At 49.4% G+C, this 14,907-nt stretch overlaps 1 protein-coding gene across 2 annotated transcripts; it reads right to left on the bottom strand.

Moving 5' to 3' along the window:
- Positions 1-5,282: 5,282 nt before the first annotated feature.
- On the bottom strand, positions 5,283-9,647 carry ALDH1B1 (aldehyde dehydrogenase 1 family member B1). Of its 2 annotated transcripts, none has more exons than XM_045468389.1 (2): positions 9,459-9,647; positions 5,283-7,006 (listed from the first exon to the last, which is right to left on the bottom strand). In XM_045468389.1, the coding sequence occupies exon 2, from the start codon at positions 6,994-6,996 to the stop codon at positions 5,437-5,439; it is 1,560 nt and encodes a 519-aa protein (XP_045324345.1). In that variant the 5' UTR covers positions 6,997-7,006; positions 9,459-9,647; the 3' UTR covers positions 5,283-5,436. The 2 variants fall into 2 exon arrangements, with proteins under 2 accessions (XP_045324345.1, XP_045324346.1); XM_045468390.1 differs by lacking the exon at positions 9,459-9,647 and adding an exon at positions 9,063-9,434.
- Between the last annotated feature and the right edge of the window lie 5,260 nt (positions 9,648-14,907).

Below are 14,907 nucleotides of genomic sequence, written 5' to 3'. Positions count from 1 at the left end.
GACTGAATGGAAGCGATGTGTTCCATGCCGAGTCCAGGGCTTTAAAGAAGTAGGTGGGCCCTCTCCACACTTTTGTCCCCATCTACCAGCTGATACGGAGGTCTCTGAGGCTCCACGCAGGGGTTTTCACTTGGGTCTGTGGACCCCTAGGGATTCTGTAGATGGACTCATGGGTCTGTGAGCCCCGTGAAAGTGTGCAGAAGTTTAAAAACAATTTTTTAATGTTTATTTATTTTTGAGAAAGAGGGAGGGACAGAGAGAGAGCGAGAGAGAGAGAGAGAGAGAGAGCGTGAGTATGGGAGGGGCAGAGAGAGAGGGAGACAGAGAATCCAAAGCAGGCTTGGTGTGTCAGCACAAAGCCTGACGTGGGGCTCAAACTCATGAATTGGGAGATTGTGACCTGAGTCGAAGTTAGGCGCTCAACTGACTGAGCCACCCAGGAGCCCCAAAAGTGTTCAGAATTTTATGTGGATGGGCATGGGCGCAGTTTTTTCTAGTAGCTTTCATTGGCTTTTCAGAAGAAAACATAAATGGTTAAGAACCATTGCTGACAGTGGAGCCACAAGATGGAAGGAATCTGTGCCTCTGAATCTCCATGTGGGAGATAAGTGCCAATTAACTGGACACCTGCATTAGATTATTACAAGAAATTAACCATCGTTATTCATTAACCACTTGTTAACCACTGGTTAATTGCTTAACCAAGATTAAGTAAGAAATAAACAGTTGTTGCGTTGACCCCCTCAAACTTGGTGTTTATTGTGGTACTAAAGTTAGGCTGGGACACGTGGGAAGAGTATGTGGCTGGGGGCCAGGAATCTGTACTTCAGGCCACGCTCTGGCACCACGGAGCCCCATGGCCTTGGACGGGTTACTTGGTCCACCCCTCTACCTAAGTGAGTGGGGAGTCCGGGGCCTTTCCAAGGCCCTCATAATGTGCCTCCTTGCTTTCCTCCCAAGGTCCTCCAATTCTAGGATTAATGCATAGATCCCAGGGGTTTGAGGGGATTAAGTGGTGCTCCCAATCTACAGTAGTCTGGCTTCGACCCCTACCCTTCTGCACAAACTGCTCTTACCAAGTCTCGAGGGAACCCTGAGGCTTCAGCCAGGGCACGCTTCTCTGTCCTCTTACCTGACCTCTTGGAAGCACTTGACTCTGCCGAGGGATCCCTCCCTTTGCAAACTCGCTCCTTCCTTGGCTTCTTGACTCCTGCCTCTCAGGTCTTTTCCTCATGGTTCTCAGCTGCTTCTCCTCAGTGCCCTTTATGGAATTCTCATTCTTCACTCACCAATGTTGGCATTATCAGGATCAAGCTATCCTTCTCCCAGTAATCTGTTGTCAACATGGCAGCTCCCGTGATCCTTTTAAAACATGTCAGATCATGTCCCTGCTCTGTTCAAAAACCTCTGATGGCTCCTTCATCATGCAGAGTAAAGGCCCCAGTTGGCACAGAGACCTTCAAGGCTCTAATTGCCCTCACCCCAAGACCTCTACTTCTCTATCTCCATCTCTAGCCTTTGCTTGCTCCACTCTGGCTCCTTGCTTCCAGCCTTTGTGTTCTCTGAGCCCCCAAGATGTGCTCCATCCAGCCTCAGGGCCTTTGCACCTGCCATTTCCATAACTCTTGTAGTCCTTTGTCATCTCTTCAGTGAAACCATCTCTGAGCACCTTATTGAAAACTATAATTCCAACCCCACCCTACCCACGTTCCCTATTCTCCTTCCCAGCTAGGCTTTTCTCTTATCCATCTGACAGACTGTTTCACTTATTTTACTTGTGGTCAGCCGCCCCCCCCCCATCAGGGAGAAGGTCCAGGACTGGTATTTAGCTCCCTACTGTGTCCCCAGCACCTGGAATAATAGTTCCTAGCACATGGTCAGCACTGAATACAATGTGTTGAATAAACGAGCAAATAAATGAACTCAGCACCTTGTCCCCAAATCTGCTCCTCCAGGTAGGTTCCCTTTCATAATGCTAGCACTACTGCCACTTGGTCCCCAGCCGGGAGAATGGGTCACCGTAACTTCACTCTCCTTTTGCCGCAATCTGTCACCACACCTGGAAGCCCACCTGTGGGCTGCCAGGATCTGCCACCCGTCCTCACACCTGGCTCAGGTCAGCATCACTTTGGCAGTGGCATCAGCCCAAGGCCGACCCCCCAACCCATCCTCCCACTGAAGCATAACCAGCTTTAGAAACTACAATATGATCCTATCACTTTCCTTGGGAAGACCTCTTAGCTTCCCACTGCTGGACAGCATGTGAACTTCCTTGTCGGGCCTTGTCATAATCCAGCCCCTGCCTCCTCTCAGGCCTTTCTTCCCAGGCTTGTCCTTTCCACACACCGTTCCTCACACCCTCCATACTATCTCACAAACCCCAGGCCCTTCTCCCAGAAACATGCTTCCTGTGTCTGCCTGGTTACCTCCTTTTCATCCAGCAGATCCCCTGCCCCTCCCTTGGGCCTCTCCCTTGGGCCGAGTGGGGTGCAGTAGAGTCAGGACACCTGAGTTTGAATCCTGGCTCCACTTAATAGCTGAACACCTCTGGGCCTCCACATTTATTTAGCAAGTGGAATGCTAATAATAAGTACCTTGTGGGTGGTTAGAAGCATTCCATGAGTCCATATATGTTACTATAGGTGCCTTATAAATATTGTGTCGGCCTAATGTTCTTTCTTTCTTTCCGTGACCTCATGGCCTCTGTGCTTCTACTTACCACAGAACTTTCATCTCATTTGGGAATAGTCTCCCTGCCACACTGTGAGCTCCTGCGGGGTCAGGACTGCCTCATTCAACTCTCTTTCCCCACAACCTGCCTAGAACTGGCACCTGAGCCTGTTTTTCCCCCCTGCAATGAATGAATGATCCAAGCAAATTAACTAACAAGGTGACCACCAGAGGTCAGCCTCACACCCAGAATAGAGTCAACCCAAACTATACTTCTTTAAAAGGCCTGGGATCTGGGATCCGGGATCTGATCAAGGGTAGCGTTGGTGGATTCAGCAGAGAAGCAGGGTGTTTGATCTTGTTCAACAGCATTGCTATGGGCTCTTGAGGTTTCAAGGTGTGGTTAGACACTGGCCCCCTTTCTGGCCCCTAGTGTATGCCTGAGAAAATGAGTCCAAATGAGCTGCAGGCTAAACCTCTCAGTTCCCACTTCCTCATCTAAAAAGGGGTCAGCCCACTGCCTACTTTACGAGATTGTGAGGCTTTGCTGGCGTGTGAAGATGACTGGCAGAGATCGTGCTTCACAGAGGAGGTGCTTGGTGCAAATTTGTTGAATGGGTGGTGGCCCAGAATTGCAACATCTAGGACCAAGTGAAATCCTGCCCTTAACGCTGTCCAGGTCAGGCTCCTGCTCACACCTCCCACAACCGGAGCAATGACACAGGACAGAGGGGCCTTGGTGGCTCGGCTGACTAGGAACCTGACCTGACTCCTCAGTCTCAGAATTTCAGGGATCGGAAGTGAGACCTATTAGATTGTCTTTTCGCAGTCCCACCCACACTGGGACACCTTCTGACAGTCCCTCTTGGTTTAGAAGTAGAGAACAAATGAGGAACCAGGCTGAAAACATTAGGATGCTACTTGTTAGTCATTAGAGACCCCCACCCACCCAGCCACCCGCTCCCTCCCACCTCCCCCCACCAATGGCCTCCAGGAGAAATAGGTAAAAGGTGCGCATTGCAAGGGCAGTCAGGGTCACCCCAGCCTTAGACAAATGGTGCAGAAAGTAGGCCCTAGGAAGGGGAGAAGAGGGGTCTGTTTGGGCCTCAGGAAGCAGTTTCTGGCCCACTCCCGAAGACACGTGACAAAATCACCTCGATGCCTCGGTGAGATAACAGGACATTAGAGATGACAACCAACGCTGTGCATTTCCAAGACTGAGTGGACCGGGAAGTATGGGGACTCGTGAGGTCTAGAAAGATGGAAGACGAGGAGAGCGAGGATCAGCATTGTTTCTGTGTCTGGTCTGGCTGACTTGGAATTTCTCCCTTCAGATGAGGAATGAGGTCAGAAGACTAACAATAAATACATTGAACTCTGAGGTGTGAAAGTCTGGAAACCCCTAGTATGTCAGAATGGCCCTGATGCTGGGCTTTGCTGGAGGGGCAGTGTGTTTGGGTAGAGGCTGGGTGACAATGTGGAAGCCCTGAAATGGGAACCTAAATGAACTTGCTCTAGGCAGGAGGCAGGGCTTTTCTCTATGGGCCTTCAAGTTGTACTTTGTCACTCAGCCAAGAGAAAACAAAAATGCAACTAGAAATATTGGGGAGGGGACTTTTGTACCTGGCTGGGGGTTGACTGGATGCCCATCTGGGTCCCTTCCATCCCCACGACTCTAAAATTTTCGGTTGTAACAGAATATTGACCCAAAGTTCATTTGCAAATGGAATTATGAGTATTTTTTATTTAATTTTTAATTGAAATTAATTCACATATCATAAAATTCACCCTTTTATGTGAATCACTGTGCAATTCAGCACTTTTTAGTATGTTCACAAAGCTGTACAACTCTCACTACTACCCAACTTCAGAACCCTGCAAAACTTCCCAAAAAGAAATCCTATACCCATTGGCAGTTACTCCCCCTTCTCTCCTCCCCCAATACCCGGCAACCACGGATGTACTTTGGGTCTCTGGATTTGCCTATTCTGGACATCTCCTATAAATGGAATCATACAATATGTGGCCTTGTATGTCTGGCTTCTTCCACTCAGCCTAATGTTTTCAAGGTCCATCCATGTAGAATGTGTCAGTACTTTATTCCTTTTATGGCTGAGTAGTGCAAGGAATATTCCATGGAAACATTTCACTTATCCACTCACTCACTAACTGATGGACACTTGGGTTGTTTACTTTAAAGGAATGATTATATAAATGCATTCTTTGCCCACTCCTTCCCTCAAATGAAGGAAAATCAGTAACAAAATGTAGGGTAAGCAAGCGAAACAGCCTGATAACTGGTAATTTAAAAAGGAAAAGCATCCTTAATTTTTAGGTTAAGTCACTGAAAAATGGGGCCAAGATTTGGCATCCACCTAGTTTGAAACTCCTAACGCCTTCCCATCCTATGTCTAAGCCATCAGGTTAATCCACTGGGAAGTTCTTGGATCAGAAGGAAGAACTGAAAGCCACTGTCCAGGTGGTTTTCGATGTATTTTCTAGACTCCCAAGATTTCATGGAAGTAACTCAGGGCCACCAAGGGGGCAGGGACCAAAGGGCAGGTGGGTAGAACTTTGAGCCCAGTCCCCAACCCTGCTTTAACTAGAGCAGCTCTCATTTCAATTGCTTTATTTGGTGAGCTTCCCTCAAAGAGTTCATTTGGGACAAATAAAGTGGGGGCTGGGGCTAAAAAATGATTTGGCAACCGCTGGTCTAGGTGATTATGGAATTCCTGGACTGGAGGAAGGTCTCTGTGTTGGCCATTCTTATGAGTTCTTCTGAGGAATCTTGATGGTAACTGTCTTCACCTCGGTGTAGGCCTTTAGCCCATCCTCCCCCAGCTCCCTCCCATTGCCAGATTCCTTAAACCCTCCAAATGGCGTGTGGCAGGTGACAATGTTGTAGGTGTTTACCCACACTGTGCCAGCCTGGAGTGCCTGTGTGAAGTACATGGCCTTGTCCAGGTCCCGAGTGAACACGGCGGCAGCCAAGCCATATCTGGTATTGTTGGCCCTCTCGATCACCTCCTCCATCTTCTTGAATTTAAACAGGGGCTGCACAGGCCCAAAGATCTCCTCTCTGGCGATCCTCATGTCATCCTGCACACCACCAAAGACCGTGGGCTTGATGAAGAAACCACGCTCCCCCAAACGCTCCCCACCGCAGAGAAGTTTTGCCCCCTCCTTCTGGCCAAGCCGGATATAGCTCAGGATTCGTTCGAATTGCTCCTTGTCCACCTGGGGCCCCTGCTGAGTGTCCAGCTCAAAGGGGTTCCCGACTCTTCTCTGCTTAGCCTTCTCCACGGTTCTCTCGAGAAACTCATCGTAGATGGATTCTTCGACGAAGGTCCGGGAGCCTGCACAGCAGCACTGGCCCATGTTGAAGAATAGGGCTTCGTGGCACTGCTCCACAGCATGGCCCAGGTCAGCGTCGGCCAACACGATGCTGGGGCTCTTCCCGCCCAGCTCCAGGGTGACTCTCTTCAGGTTGGAATCGCCAGCCGCCTTCTGGATCAGGTGGCCCACCTCAGTGGAGCCGGTGAAGGCAACTTTGTCAATATCCATGTGCTGGGCGATGGCTGCTCCTGCCATCGGGCCGTAGCCAGTGATGATGTTCACCACCCCAGGGGGAAAGCCCGCCTCTTTAATGAGGGAGGCCAAGTACAGGGCAGAAAGGGGGGTCTGCTCTGCCACCTTCATGACCACAGTGTTGCCTGTGGCAAGTGCTGGGGCGAGCTTCCAGCCCTGCATGACCAAGGGGAAGTTCCATGGGATTATCTGGCCACAGACACCAACAGGCTCGTGCCGGGTGAAGCAGAAATGCTCGCCATCCATAGGGATGGTCTTGCCGTGCCACTTGTCGGCCCAGCCAGCAAAGTACCGGTATACTTTGATGACTTCATCCAGGTCCAAGACATAAGACTCCTGGAAAGGCTTCCCGTTGTCCAAGGTCTCCAGTGAGGCCAGGTAGACACGATCCCGCTCCACAAGGTCAGCCAGGCGGTTCAGCAGCCGGCCCCGCTCTGAAGCATCCATCCGGCGCCACGGAGACCCCAGGCGGAAGGCCTCACGGGCTGCTTTCACAGCCCGATCCACATCAGCCCGGTCCCCTTCAGCCACGTGGCCAATGACCTCTCCCGTGGTGGGGTTCACTGTTGGGAAGGTCTTCTTGCTGGCTGCATCTTGCCACTCATTGTTGATGAACAGCTGGTTGTAGCGGATGTCTGGATTCAGGATGGGGCTGGGGAGGGCGGCTGCTGAAGAGTATGGGGCAGTCCTGCCATAGAGGCAGAGCAGTCGGGGCACAGGTACCAGGAAGCGCAGCATGCTCACGACTCTGGAGGGGGACAGGGGGAACCAGAGTGAACGGGTGACAGGGGACAAAGTGGTCCCCCAAAGGCCTACCAGCTAAGATGTTCCAAGATGCTAGCATAAAGGGGTGTCACTTCTAAAAACATGGATTGTAAGGCGTACAAAGGCCCTAAAGAACTCTGGCCCATCTCCTTCATGCCCCATCTTTCCCCCAGCTCACTCCCTCACCTCTTCTGGGTCTTGGGTCAAATGTCACCTGCTCAGCAAGGCCTCCCCTGACTGCCCTTTGTAAAATTTACAAAAGTGCAACTTTTCTCACCTCCAGCACTCTGTCCCCTACCCCGTGCCTTATTTCTCCCCATCTGACACACCAAATAGTATATTTACACACTCACATGTTTATTGTCTGCCTCTCCCCAATAAAACATCAGCTCCGAGAGGGCCGACATTTTTTCCCCTGCTTTTCTGTGTCCCTGATACCTCGAAGAATGCCTGCTACAGAGCAGCTGCCCAACAGCTAGTTATTCAGTGATATACATCAAAATTTCCACAAAGACTGTTCATGATTTGACCTAATAATGGGTAGAAACCAAGGGACTGACAGACAGAGTTACCTCTGAAACAGGGGCTTGCTTCACTTTACCTCTGTGCCTCAGTTTCCTCTTATGTGAAAGGCCTCATGGGGCTACACTGAACAGAGCTGTGCACATAAAAAGCATGGTAAGCCTCCACCCCAGTATATCAGAGCTGGCCTCAGACACTGGCCCAGCCGGACCCAGGGCAAAGGTCTCAGTTTCCCAGGAGTGCAGCAAGTCTGGTAGCAGCTGGGAAGAAGGGCCTGTTTATTCTTGCCTACAACTCTGAAAACAGGGCAGACTTTATTAAAACAACTAAAGGGGCACTTGGGTGGCTCCATCGGTTAAGCATCGACTCTTGATTTCGGTTCAGGCCATGATCTCACAGTTCGTGAGTTCGAGCCCCTCATGGGGCTCTGCACTGACAGCACAGAGCCTGCTTGGGATTCCCTCTCTGCCCCTCCCCTCTTCCTGCTTGCTCTCACTCTCTCTCTCTCTCAAAATAAATAAATAAATGTAAAAAAAAACACTTTTTAAACCAACTATAAAATTAAGACAGTATATAAAATTTATTCAATGAAATTTAAAAAACTTTTTTTTTAATGTTTATTTATTTTTGAGACAGAGAGAGACAGAGCATGAACGGGGGAGGGGCAGAGAGAGAGGGAGACACAGAATCGGAAGCAGGCTCCAGGCTCCAAGCCATCAGCCCAGAGCCTGACGCGGGGCTCGAACTCACGAACCGCAAGATCGTGACCTGAGCTGAAGTCGACGCTCAACCGACTGAGCCACCCAGGCGCCCCATTTAATGAAATTTAAATGGGGTATAAAACTTACAGATTCATTGAAACAGTTACTCTTTAGCCAGGACATCAATCCCTTCACCTTCTCTGTTTCACTTGAGTCTTGACCCACTCAGCAGCCAAAAGGAATTGCACCTGCCTTCTCCACCCCCACTCCCCACCCCTGTATGGCTCACCCTCTGCCACTGGGAATCCTGGAAAGCAAAGCCCCAGCCAGGTCCCCCAGCTTCATATAAATCAGAGCCCTCCCTTGGAGGGTGGTAGAGCCAGCAGACCTATAAGGGATACACTCAGGTTCCAACCTGTTCAGAGCTCTGTGCCATGTTGAGACACAAGAAACTTTGGGTCCAACAGACCTGGGTCTGAGGAGGGAGGGATCCCAGGGGAGGGGTAACAACCCAGGAGTGGGGGAGTGGAGGGGCTAACCAGGTGAGAGAGATAGTCATAGGCCAAGGCTGGCAAGTCTTTCATGCTAAGCCAAGGCTGTTCCTCCTCTAGGAGCTTAAATAAATAGGGTCTGTGCTTAGAGCTTCCACTTGCATATAGTAAGATCACTGCTCACAGCACAGCACACTTTACAGTTTGCAGGTCATTTTCTTAGCAGTAAGTCACTGAGACTCCCAGCACCCCCCGGGGTGATCTGGGGAGATGATGACCCCCGTTCTGGAAGACGGCTGGGGATCAGAGAGGCTAAGGGACTCACCAAGGGCACACAGCAAGTAAGAGTAGGAGTCTCAGCCAGGATTCCCATAGTCTCAGCTTTATGTTTCCTCCGACTGTGGGCAATTTCTTACAGTTCCTGGTATTAGTGCCCACTGTGCCAAGGGCCGGCCGCCCTTCTGGATCACCCAGCACGTGGCACCAACTTCACCTTCTGCGGGCAGGGGGGCGCGTGTCACAGCCTCTTGGCTCCGGTCTGGGGCTCTAGGCTGGAGTGCGCTGGATGGGCGTGAGCTATGATTTCTAGCTAAGGCGGGCAAGGTTTGCTGGGATCTAAGTTCTCCGAGCCCCAATAGGAATCACTCCGTGCCCCGGGTGCAGGCACAAGCTTGGAAGCTGCAGCCTGCCCTCGGGATCCAGGGAGAAGGGCGCTAATTACCTGCGGCAGGCTCGGGTCCAGGTACAGCTTCAAGCTCTTCCAGGTCTAGCCCAGCCTCCCGCCGCTAGCTCAACGCCGGTCCCGCTTCTGCGCAGCGGCTCAGCCTCTACCCCAAGCCGAGAGGCTCCGCCTGCGTCCCAGGGGGCGCCTATCTGCGGCCCGGGGCCAAGGCCGCTCCTCCCTCTAGGCGCGGGCGGGTCGGGGCTGGAAAGGCCGGGGATAGGGGAGGGCAGCGCTCCCCACTTCCCGGGTAACCCAGCCACCGCCTTCCCCACCCCCGAGTCTCACGGCAAGCAAGAACGCCCTCGTCGCTTAGCGGCTCAATGGTGCGGTCCTAAAGCGCTCCTTTAGAAGCGGAAACAAAGACCCAGAATGGGGCAGGCCTTTCCCAAATCACAGTGATCACTCCGGTTACATTTTGCATATTCTCCCGCAAGGTGCACCTAGTTAGGTCCTCGTCCTCGAGCCTCTGCTTAACCTCTTCTGTGCCTCCCCTGTCTTCCACCTTCGCCGCTCTTCTTCCCTGTACCTTTAAGATTTTATTTGGGTGCATTTTAAAAATGCATCTTTTTTTGTTTGTTTGTTTGTTTTTTGCCCTAGGACAAAAAGAATATAGGCACAATGTAGAAAAGCTTGGAAAACACAGAAAAGGATGAAAGAATATTTTAAAATACCTTCAATGCAGTTTTTCTATCAATTTCTGAGAAAAATGTTAAAATCTGTGACGATTGTGGATCTATTTCTTCTTTTAATTCCATCAGTCTCTGCTTCATATATTAGGTACATATATATTTATGATTATTTTGACTTATGTATTGAGCTTACATCATTATGAAGTTCTAGTTTTGATCTCTAGGAAAAAAAATAACTTCAATCCTTTCAACCAAAAGTTGCCATTTATCTTGTCCATATTTTTTCCTCCGTATTTTTCAAAAATCCACCTAATAAAAAGGAAATCTTATGGTGACCTCTATTTTGCTGCCTGCTTTTTTTCTTTTTCTTTCTTTTCTTTTCTTTTTTTTTTTTCACTTAGTGATTTATTATGAACCTTTTCCATGTCACATTAATTAAAAAGCAACATCACCCTGTCCAAAGTGGGCACCTAATTCCATGGTAGGATAGACTGCTGATGGACACTTAGATTGTGTCCATTTTGTTGTTGTCTTAAAGCATGCTAAGCACACATCTCTGACTCGCTCCACTTCCACTGTGCCTTCCTTCTGGTTGGAGAGAGTGGGAAGCTACAAGCTCTTGTAGCCTTGTTTGCAGCTAGAGTTCTGGAGTGAACTGGCTGCTTCCAAATAGCAGTACCCCTGCCAGCTGTGGAAGGTGGAGGTTATTTTCCTGCCCCTTTGGAGGCAGGAGATTGTGAAGGCAGGTTGTGAAGATTCTGCATTGGTGTTCCTCCTGGGTATGGGGTGGGGGCTGTGGCTGTGGCTTCTAGACTCCTACTACCTGCTCTTTGAATCACGGCTGCAGGGGTGTGTCTGGACCTAATAGCACCCGAGGTGGCCTCAGACAGTAAAGAGACTGGTGAGCCATGTCTTTCTTTGTTCTGGGAATCTGTCCTGAAGGACTAGTTCTCCCTGCTTCTCCCTCCAGCCCTTCCAACAATTCTATCAGCACCTGATTCTCCATATTAAAGCCCTACCTCTGCACATACTTAGCACTCACATTTTCCTGTTCGACCCTGACTGATTCATATAATTCTTTCTTAAGCTACATCTCTATGGAATCTTCTGTTACCATGTCATCCTTAGGATGTTTACAGCCCTTGCTGCAAAATGTAGTTTTTCACTAAAGCAGTGAATCTTGTGTCTTGCCACAGCTCTGTTCATGTCCTGCTTTGCTTCTCCCCGGAAGTGTGGAGCCCCTGCCTAAGCCTCTTCTGCTCTCCCACAGCACATGGCCAACCTAGCACGTCTTGGGTGCTTGGCACTCCATCATGGGCTGATTCAATGATTATTCGGTCAGTTAACAGCCTCATTGGTAGAGGTAGTGAGTCCATAACAAAGGGAGTATCAGTTTTCATGACAGTTTGGAAAGCTGTGGCCAGAGGCCAGCTGGCAGATAGGAAGTGGCCCCACAGAGACAGGTTGAAGTCTGTGTCCTGTGAGGAACAGCTAAAAAACTGGGGTATCCACCCCTTGGAACTCACAGGACAAGTTTTTGCCCTCCAAATTTCCAAAAGACACAAGCAGACATCTGCAGGGTCCTAGAAGGCAGAGCCAGATCAGTGAGGGGAAGTTACAGGGGGCAGAGGAAGTACTTCCTCACAAATCAGTGCTGGCTAAGGAGGGATAGGAGGGTCTGATTTGAAAGCCAGTGAGCACCCCCCCCCCGCCCCATCACTGGAGGAGTACAAGGAGGGATAGACAACCATTTGGCAAAATCCTGTGGAGAGGAGTACCAAATAAGGACTAAATAAGACAAGTGGCTTCCAAACATAGCTGTGCATCAGAATTGCCTGAAAAGTGTCAAAAACAAAACAAAACACCATAATCTCCTGGATCTTACCTTCAGAGATTCTAAATTATTAGATGTTGACTGAGACCTAGGAATTTTTTTTTTTAAGTTCTCCATATGCTCCTGATATGGAACTCTATCTGGGAAGCACCGATCTAAGTGGTCTTTGGGGATTCTACGACTCCACCATGGATGGTTTTCAGAAAGGGACTAATCCAGTGAATGCTTTGTTTGGATCTAGATTCCATTCAGTTCGCCACCCCTCCCCCCCCCCCTTGACATTTCATAAGCTGTGGCTTTCACCAGAACTCACAAAAGTAGTCCTGTTGCAAGTTATTTGTAAATGCAGCCAAAAAAATTAAAAAATAAAAACCTTCCACAATGCCTGACATTTACAGTTTGGAGAAAAGGATAAATGTGTCATGGCTCAGGGTAAAGTGCATAAATTATTTTTGCAGAGAGTTGACTATTGTTCAAGAATGTTTTGGATTCAGCTTTTTAATTGCCAAAAAAGATCTAGGCCTCTATAACGGATGTTGGGCCTGGAGCCACTGTGAGTGTTTGTACTAAAAGGGTTGAAGGAGAAATAGTGAGATAACACAAGCCACAGCCAGGTCATTGTCAGCAAGGAATGTCACTCAGGGATGTGTTTACACTGGCCTGGTGGGGGAAGAGAAGCTATTTCTATCCTTTGGTGTTTTGGAGCCTTATATGTCTAGGAAGTTACTAGAGAAGATTCCTGGCTCTGAGACAGTGAACAGATCAGATAGATTCCAAACAAAAGGACATGCGAGCTGCACTGGGCATTTATTCTGCACCGAGCATAACAGGTGCCTCCATTCTCTTCATTTGAACCGGAGATGGAAGACTGGGTCAAGACAGTGAGGGAGTTGCAGGGAATGAAAATTTAAAAATAAAAATGCATGTAAAAGCAAACCAAAATAGGGGCGCCTGGGTGGCTCAGTCGGCTAAGCGGCCAACTTCGGCTCAGGTCATGATCTCGCGGTCCGTGAGTTCGAGCCCCGCGTCGGGCTCTGTGCTGACAGCTCAGAGCCTGGAGCCTGTTTCAGATTCTGTGTCTCCCTCTCTCTGACCCTCCCCCATTCATGCTCTGTCTCTCTCTGTCTCAAAAATAAACAAAAACGTTAAAAAAAAATAAAAAAAAAAAAGCAAACCAAAATATACCCTTCCCCCGCCCCCTTTTCCCCTGAGTAAATCTCTACACTCTGTGAAGTTTACTGTGTGAACATGACCGAAGTCTCAATGTTGTCAAACCAAACGTGCCCTGAGTATTGACCATAAACTCTGTTTCCCTTCCACCTGCCTGACTTCCTTCCTCTTTCCCTCCCTCTGCACCTCAGTTTATAGTTGAGCAAACTGAGACCCAGAAAGGGAAAGGGACTTGCCCAAGGACACATAGGAGATGCGTGGCCTGAGTTCGCGCTAAATCCCGGCTCTCACACAAGCACACAAATAACACTGACAGGGAAGCGAAGCACGCGGCAGCGCATGGCACCTGCAGTTAAGGGTCTTGAGGGAGAGAGATTATCCCGGATGAGATGGGTGGGTGCAATGTCATCACAAGGGTCCTTATCAGTGGGGTATGGGAATGTCAACAACACCACAGGAGATATGATGACAGAGGCAGAGGAAGGAGTCAGGTAGCCATAAGCCAAAGAACGCAAGTAGCTGGAAAAGGCAAGGGAACAATTTCCCCCCAGTGTCTCCAGAAGGAACACAGCTCTGCCGACACCTCAATTTTAGCCCAGTGACACCCATTTCTGACTTCTGAGCTCCCAGAACTGTAAGATAGTAAGTTTCTGTTGTTTTAAGACACGAGGTTTGTGAGGGAAACGAATATGTTGACTCACTCATTTATAGCCCTTGTAGGCATTTGAGTTCATGGCCTCTGACCCGAGCACGAGCAGGCCTGGTGGTCAACATCTTCCACTATGCAGATGCCATAATTACGAGCAAGGGACATTGTTTCTTTCGTTCACCCAGCATTCCTTTGTTCCAAAAAGGGACCCTCTCCTGCCTCCACCCCAATCATGTTTTGGAGTCAGAACCGCCCATCAATGCATTCTCCGTATTCTGGGGACCTTGCTAATCCTGTTAACTATAAATGCCTTATATTTTGCATTTCTAACAAGTTGCCTGGTGATACCAATGCTGCTAGTGCCAAGACCGGGCTTCAAATAGAGGGTGGAAGGTGAGATCTGAAGGACAAGCAGGGGCAGACTAAATGAAGAGGCAGGTGAAAGGGACAGGCTTATGCACAGGCCTTGAGATGGGAGGGGTCAAGTGCACTTAAGGAACTGGGAGAAGACAAGCGGGAGGAGGGAAGGAGTAAATAGCTCTGGAAGAGGCTGGAGGTGTGGGCAGGGGGAGACCCCACAGGGTTCTGGAGGCCCAGGTAAGAACTCTAACCCCTGGGCCAGGCACTGTGGATAAATCTAATGTGGTCCCACCCTGGAGGAGCTCAGAGGACAGTGGGAGGATCCTGACCCAACAATACTAATGCAATACACTACCACCTGCCTCCAGCAGAGAGTAGCACCCTGAGATCCCCCTGCCTGGGACTTCTCGGGAGATGACTTCTGAGCTGAGCCCCATGTCAGTTAGAACTAGTTCAGACATGTATCATTAAACAAGTGGTTCTCAACCTGTGGCTGCGTGGTAGCATCACGGACAGCTTTTTACAACACCGATGCCTGAGCAACACTTCTGATTCCCAGTCAGAATCCCTTGGTGTGGTACCGGGTTGTCTGATTTTCATTGTTGCTTTGGTCTGTTTTGTTTTTAAGCTCCTCTACTGATTCCAATATGAAGTTACATTTGTGAACTCCTGATGTAAGAGAAAACCCAAAATAAAAGTGGCTTTGGGGCACCTGTGTGGTTCAGTCGGTTAAGTGTCTGATTCTTGATTTCAACTCAGGTCATAATCTCATGGTTCGTAGGGTTGAGACCTGCTGAGCTGACA

Source organism: Leopardus geoffroyi, chromosome D4 (genome assembly GCF_018350155.1).
Source record: "Leopardus geoffroyi isolate Oge1 chromosome D4, O.geoffroyi_Oge1_pat1.0, whole genome shotgun sequence".
Lineage (NCBI taxonomy): Eukaryota > Metazoa > Chordata > Mammalia > Carnivora > Felidae > Leopardus > Leopardus geoffroyi.
Note: the sequence above shows the minus strand (reverse complement) of the source record. Positions and strands in the feature narration are given on the sequence as shown.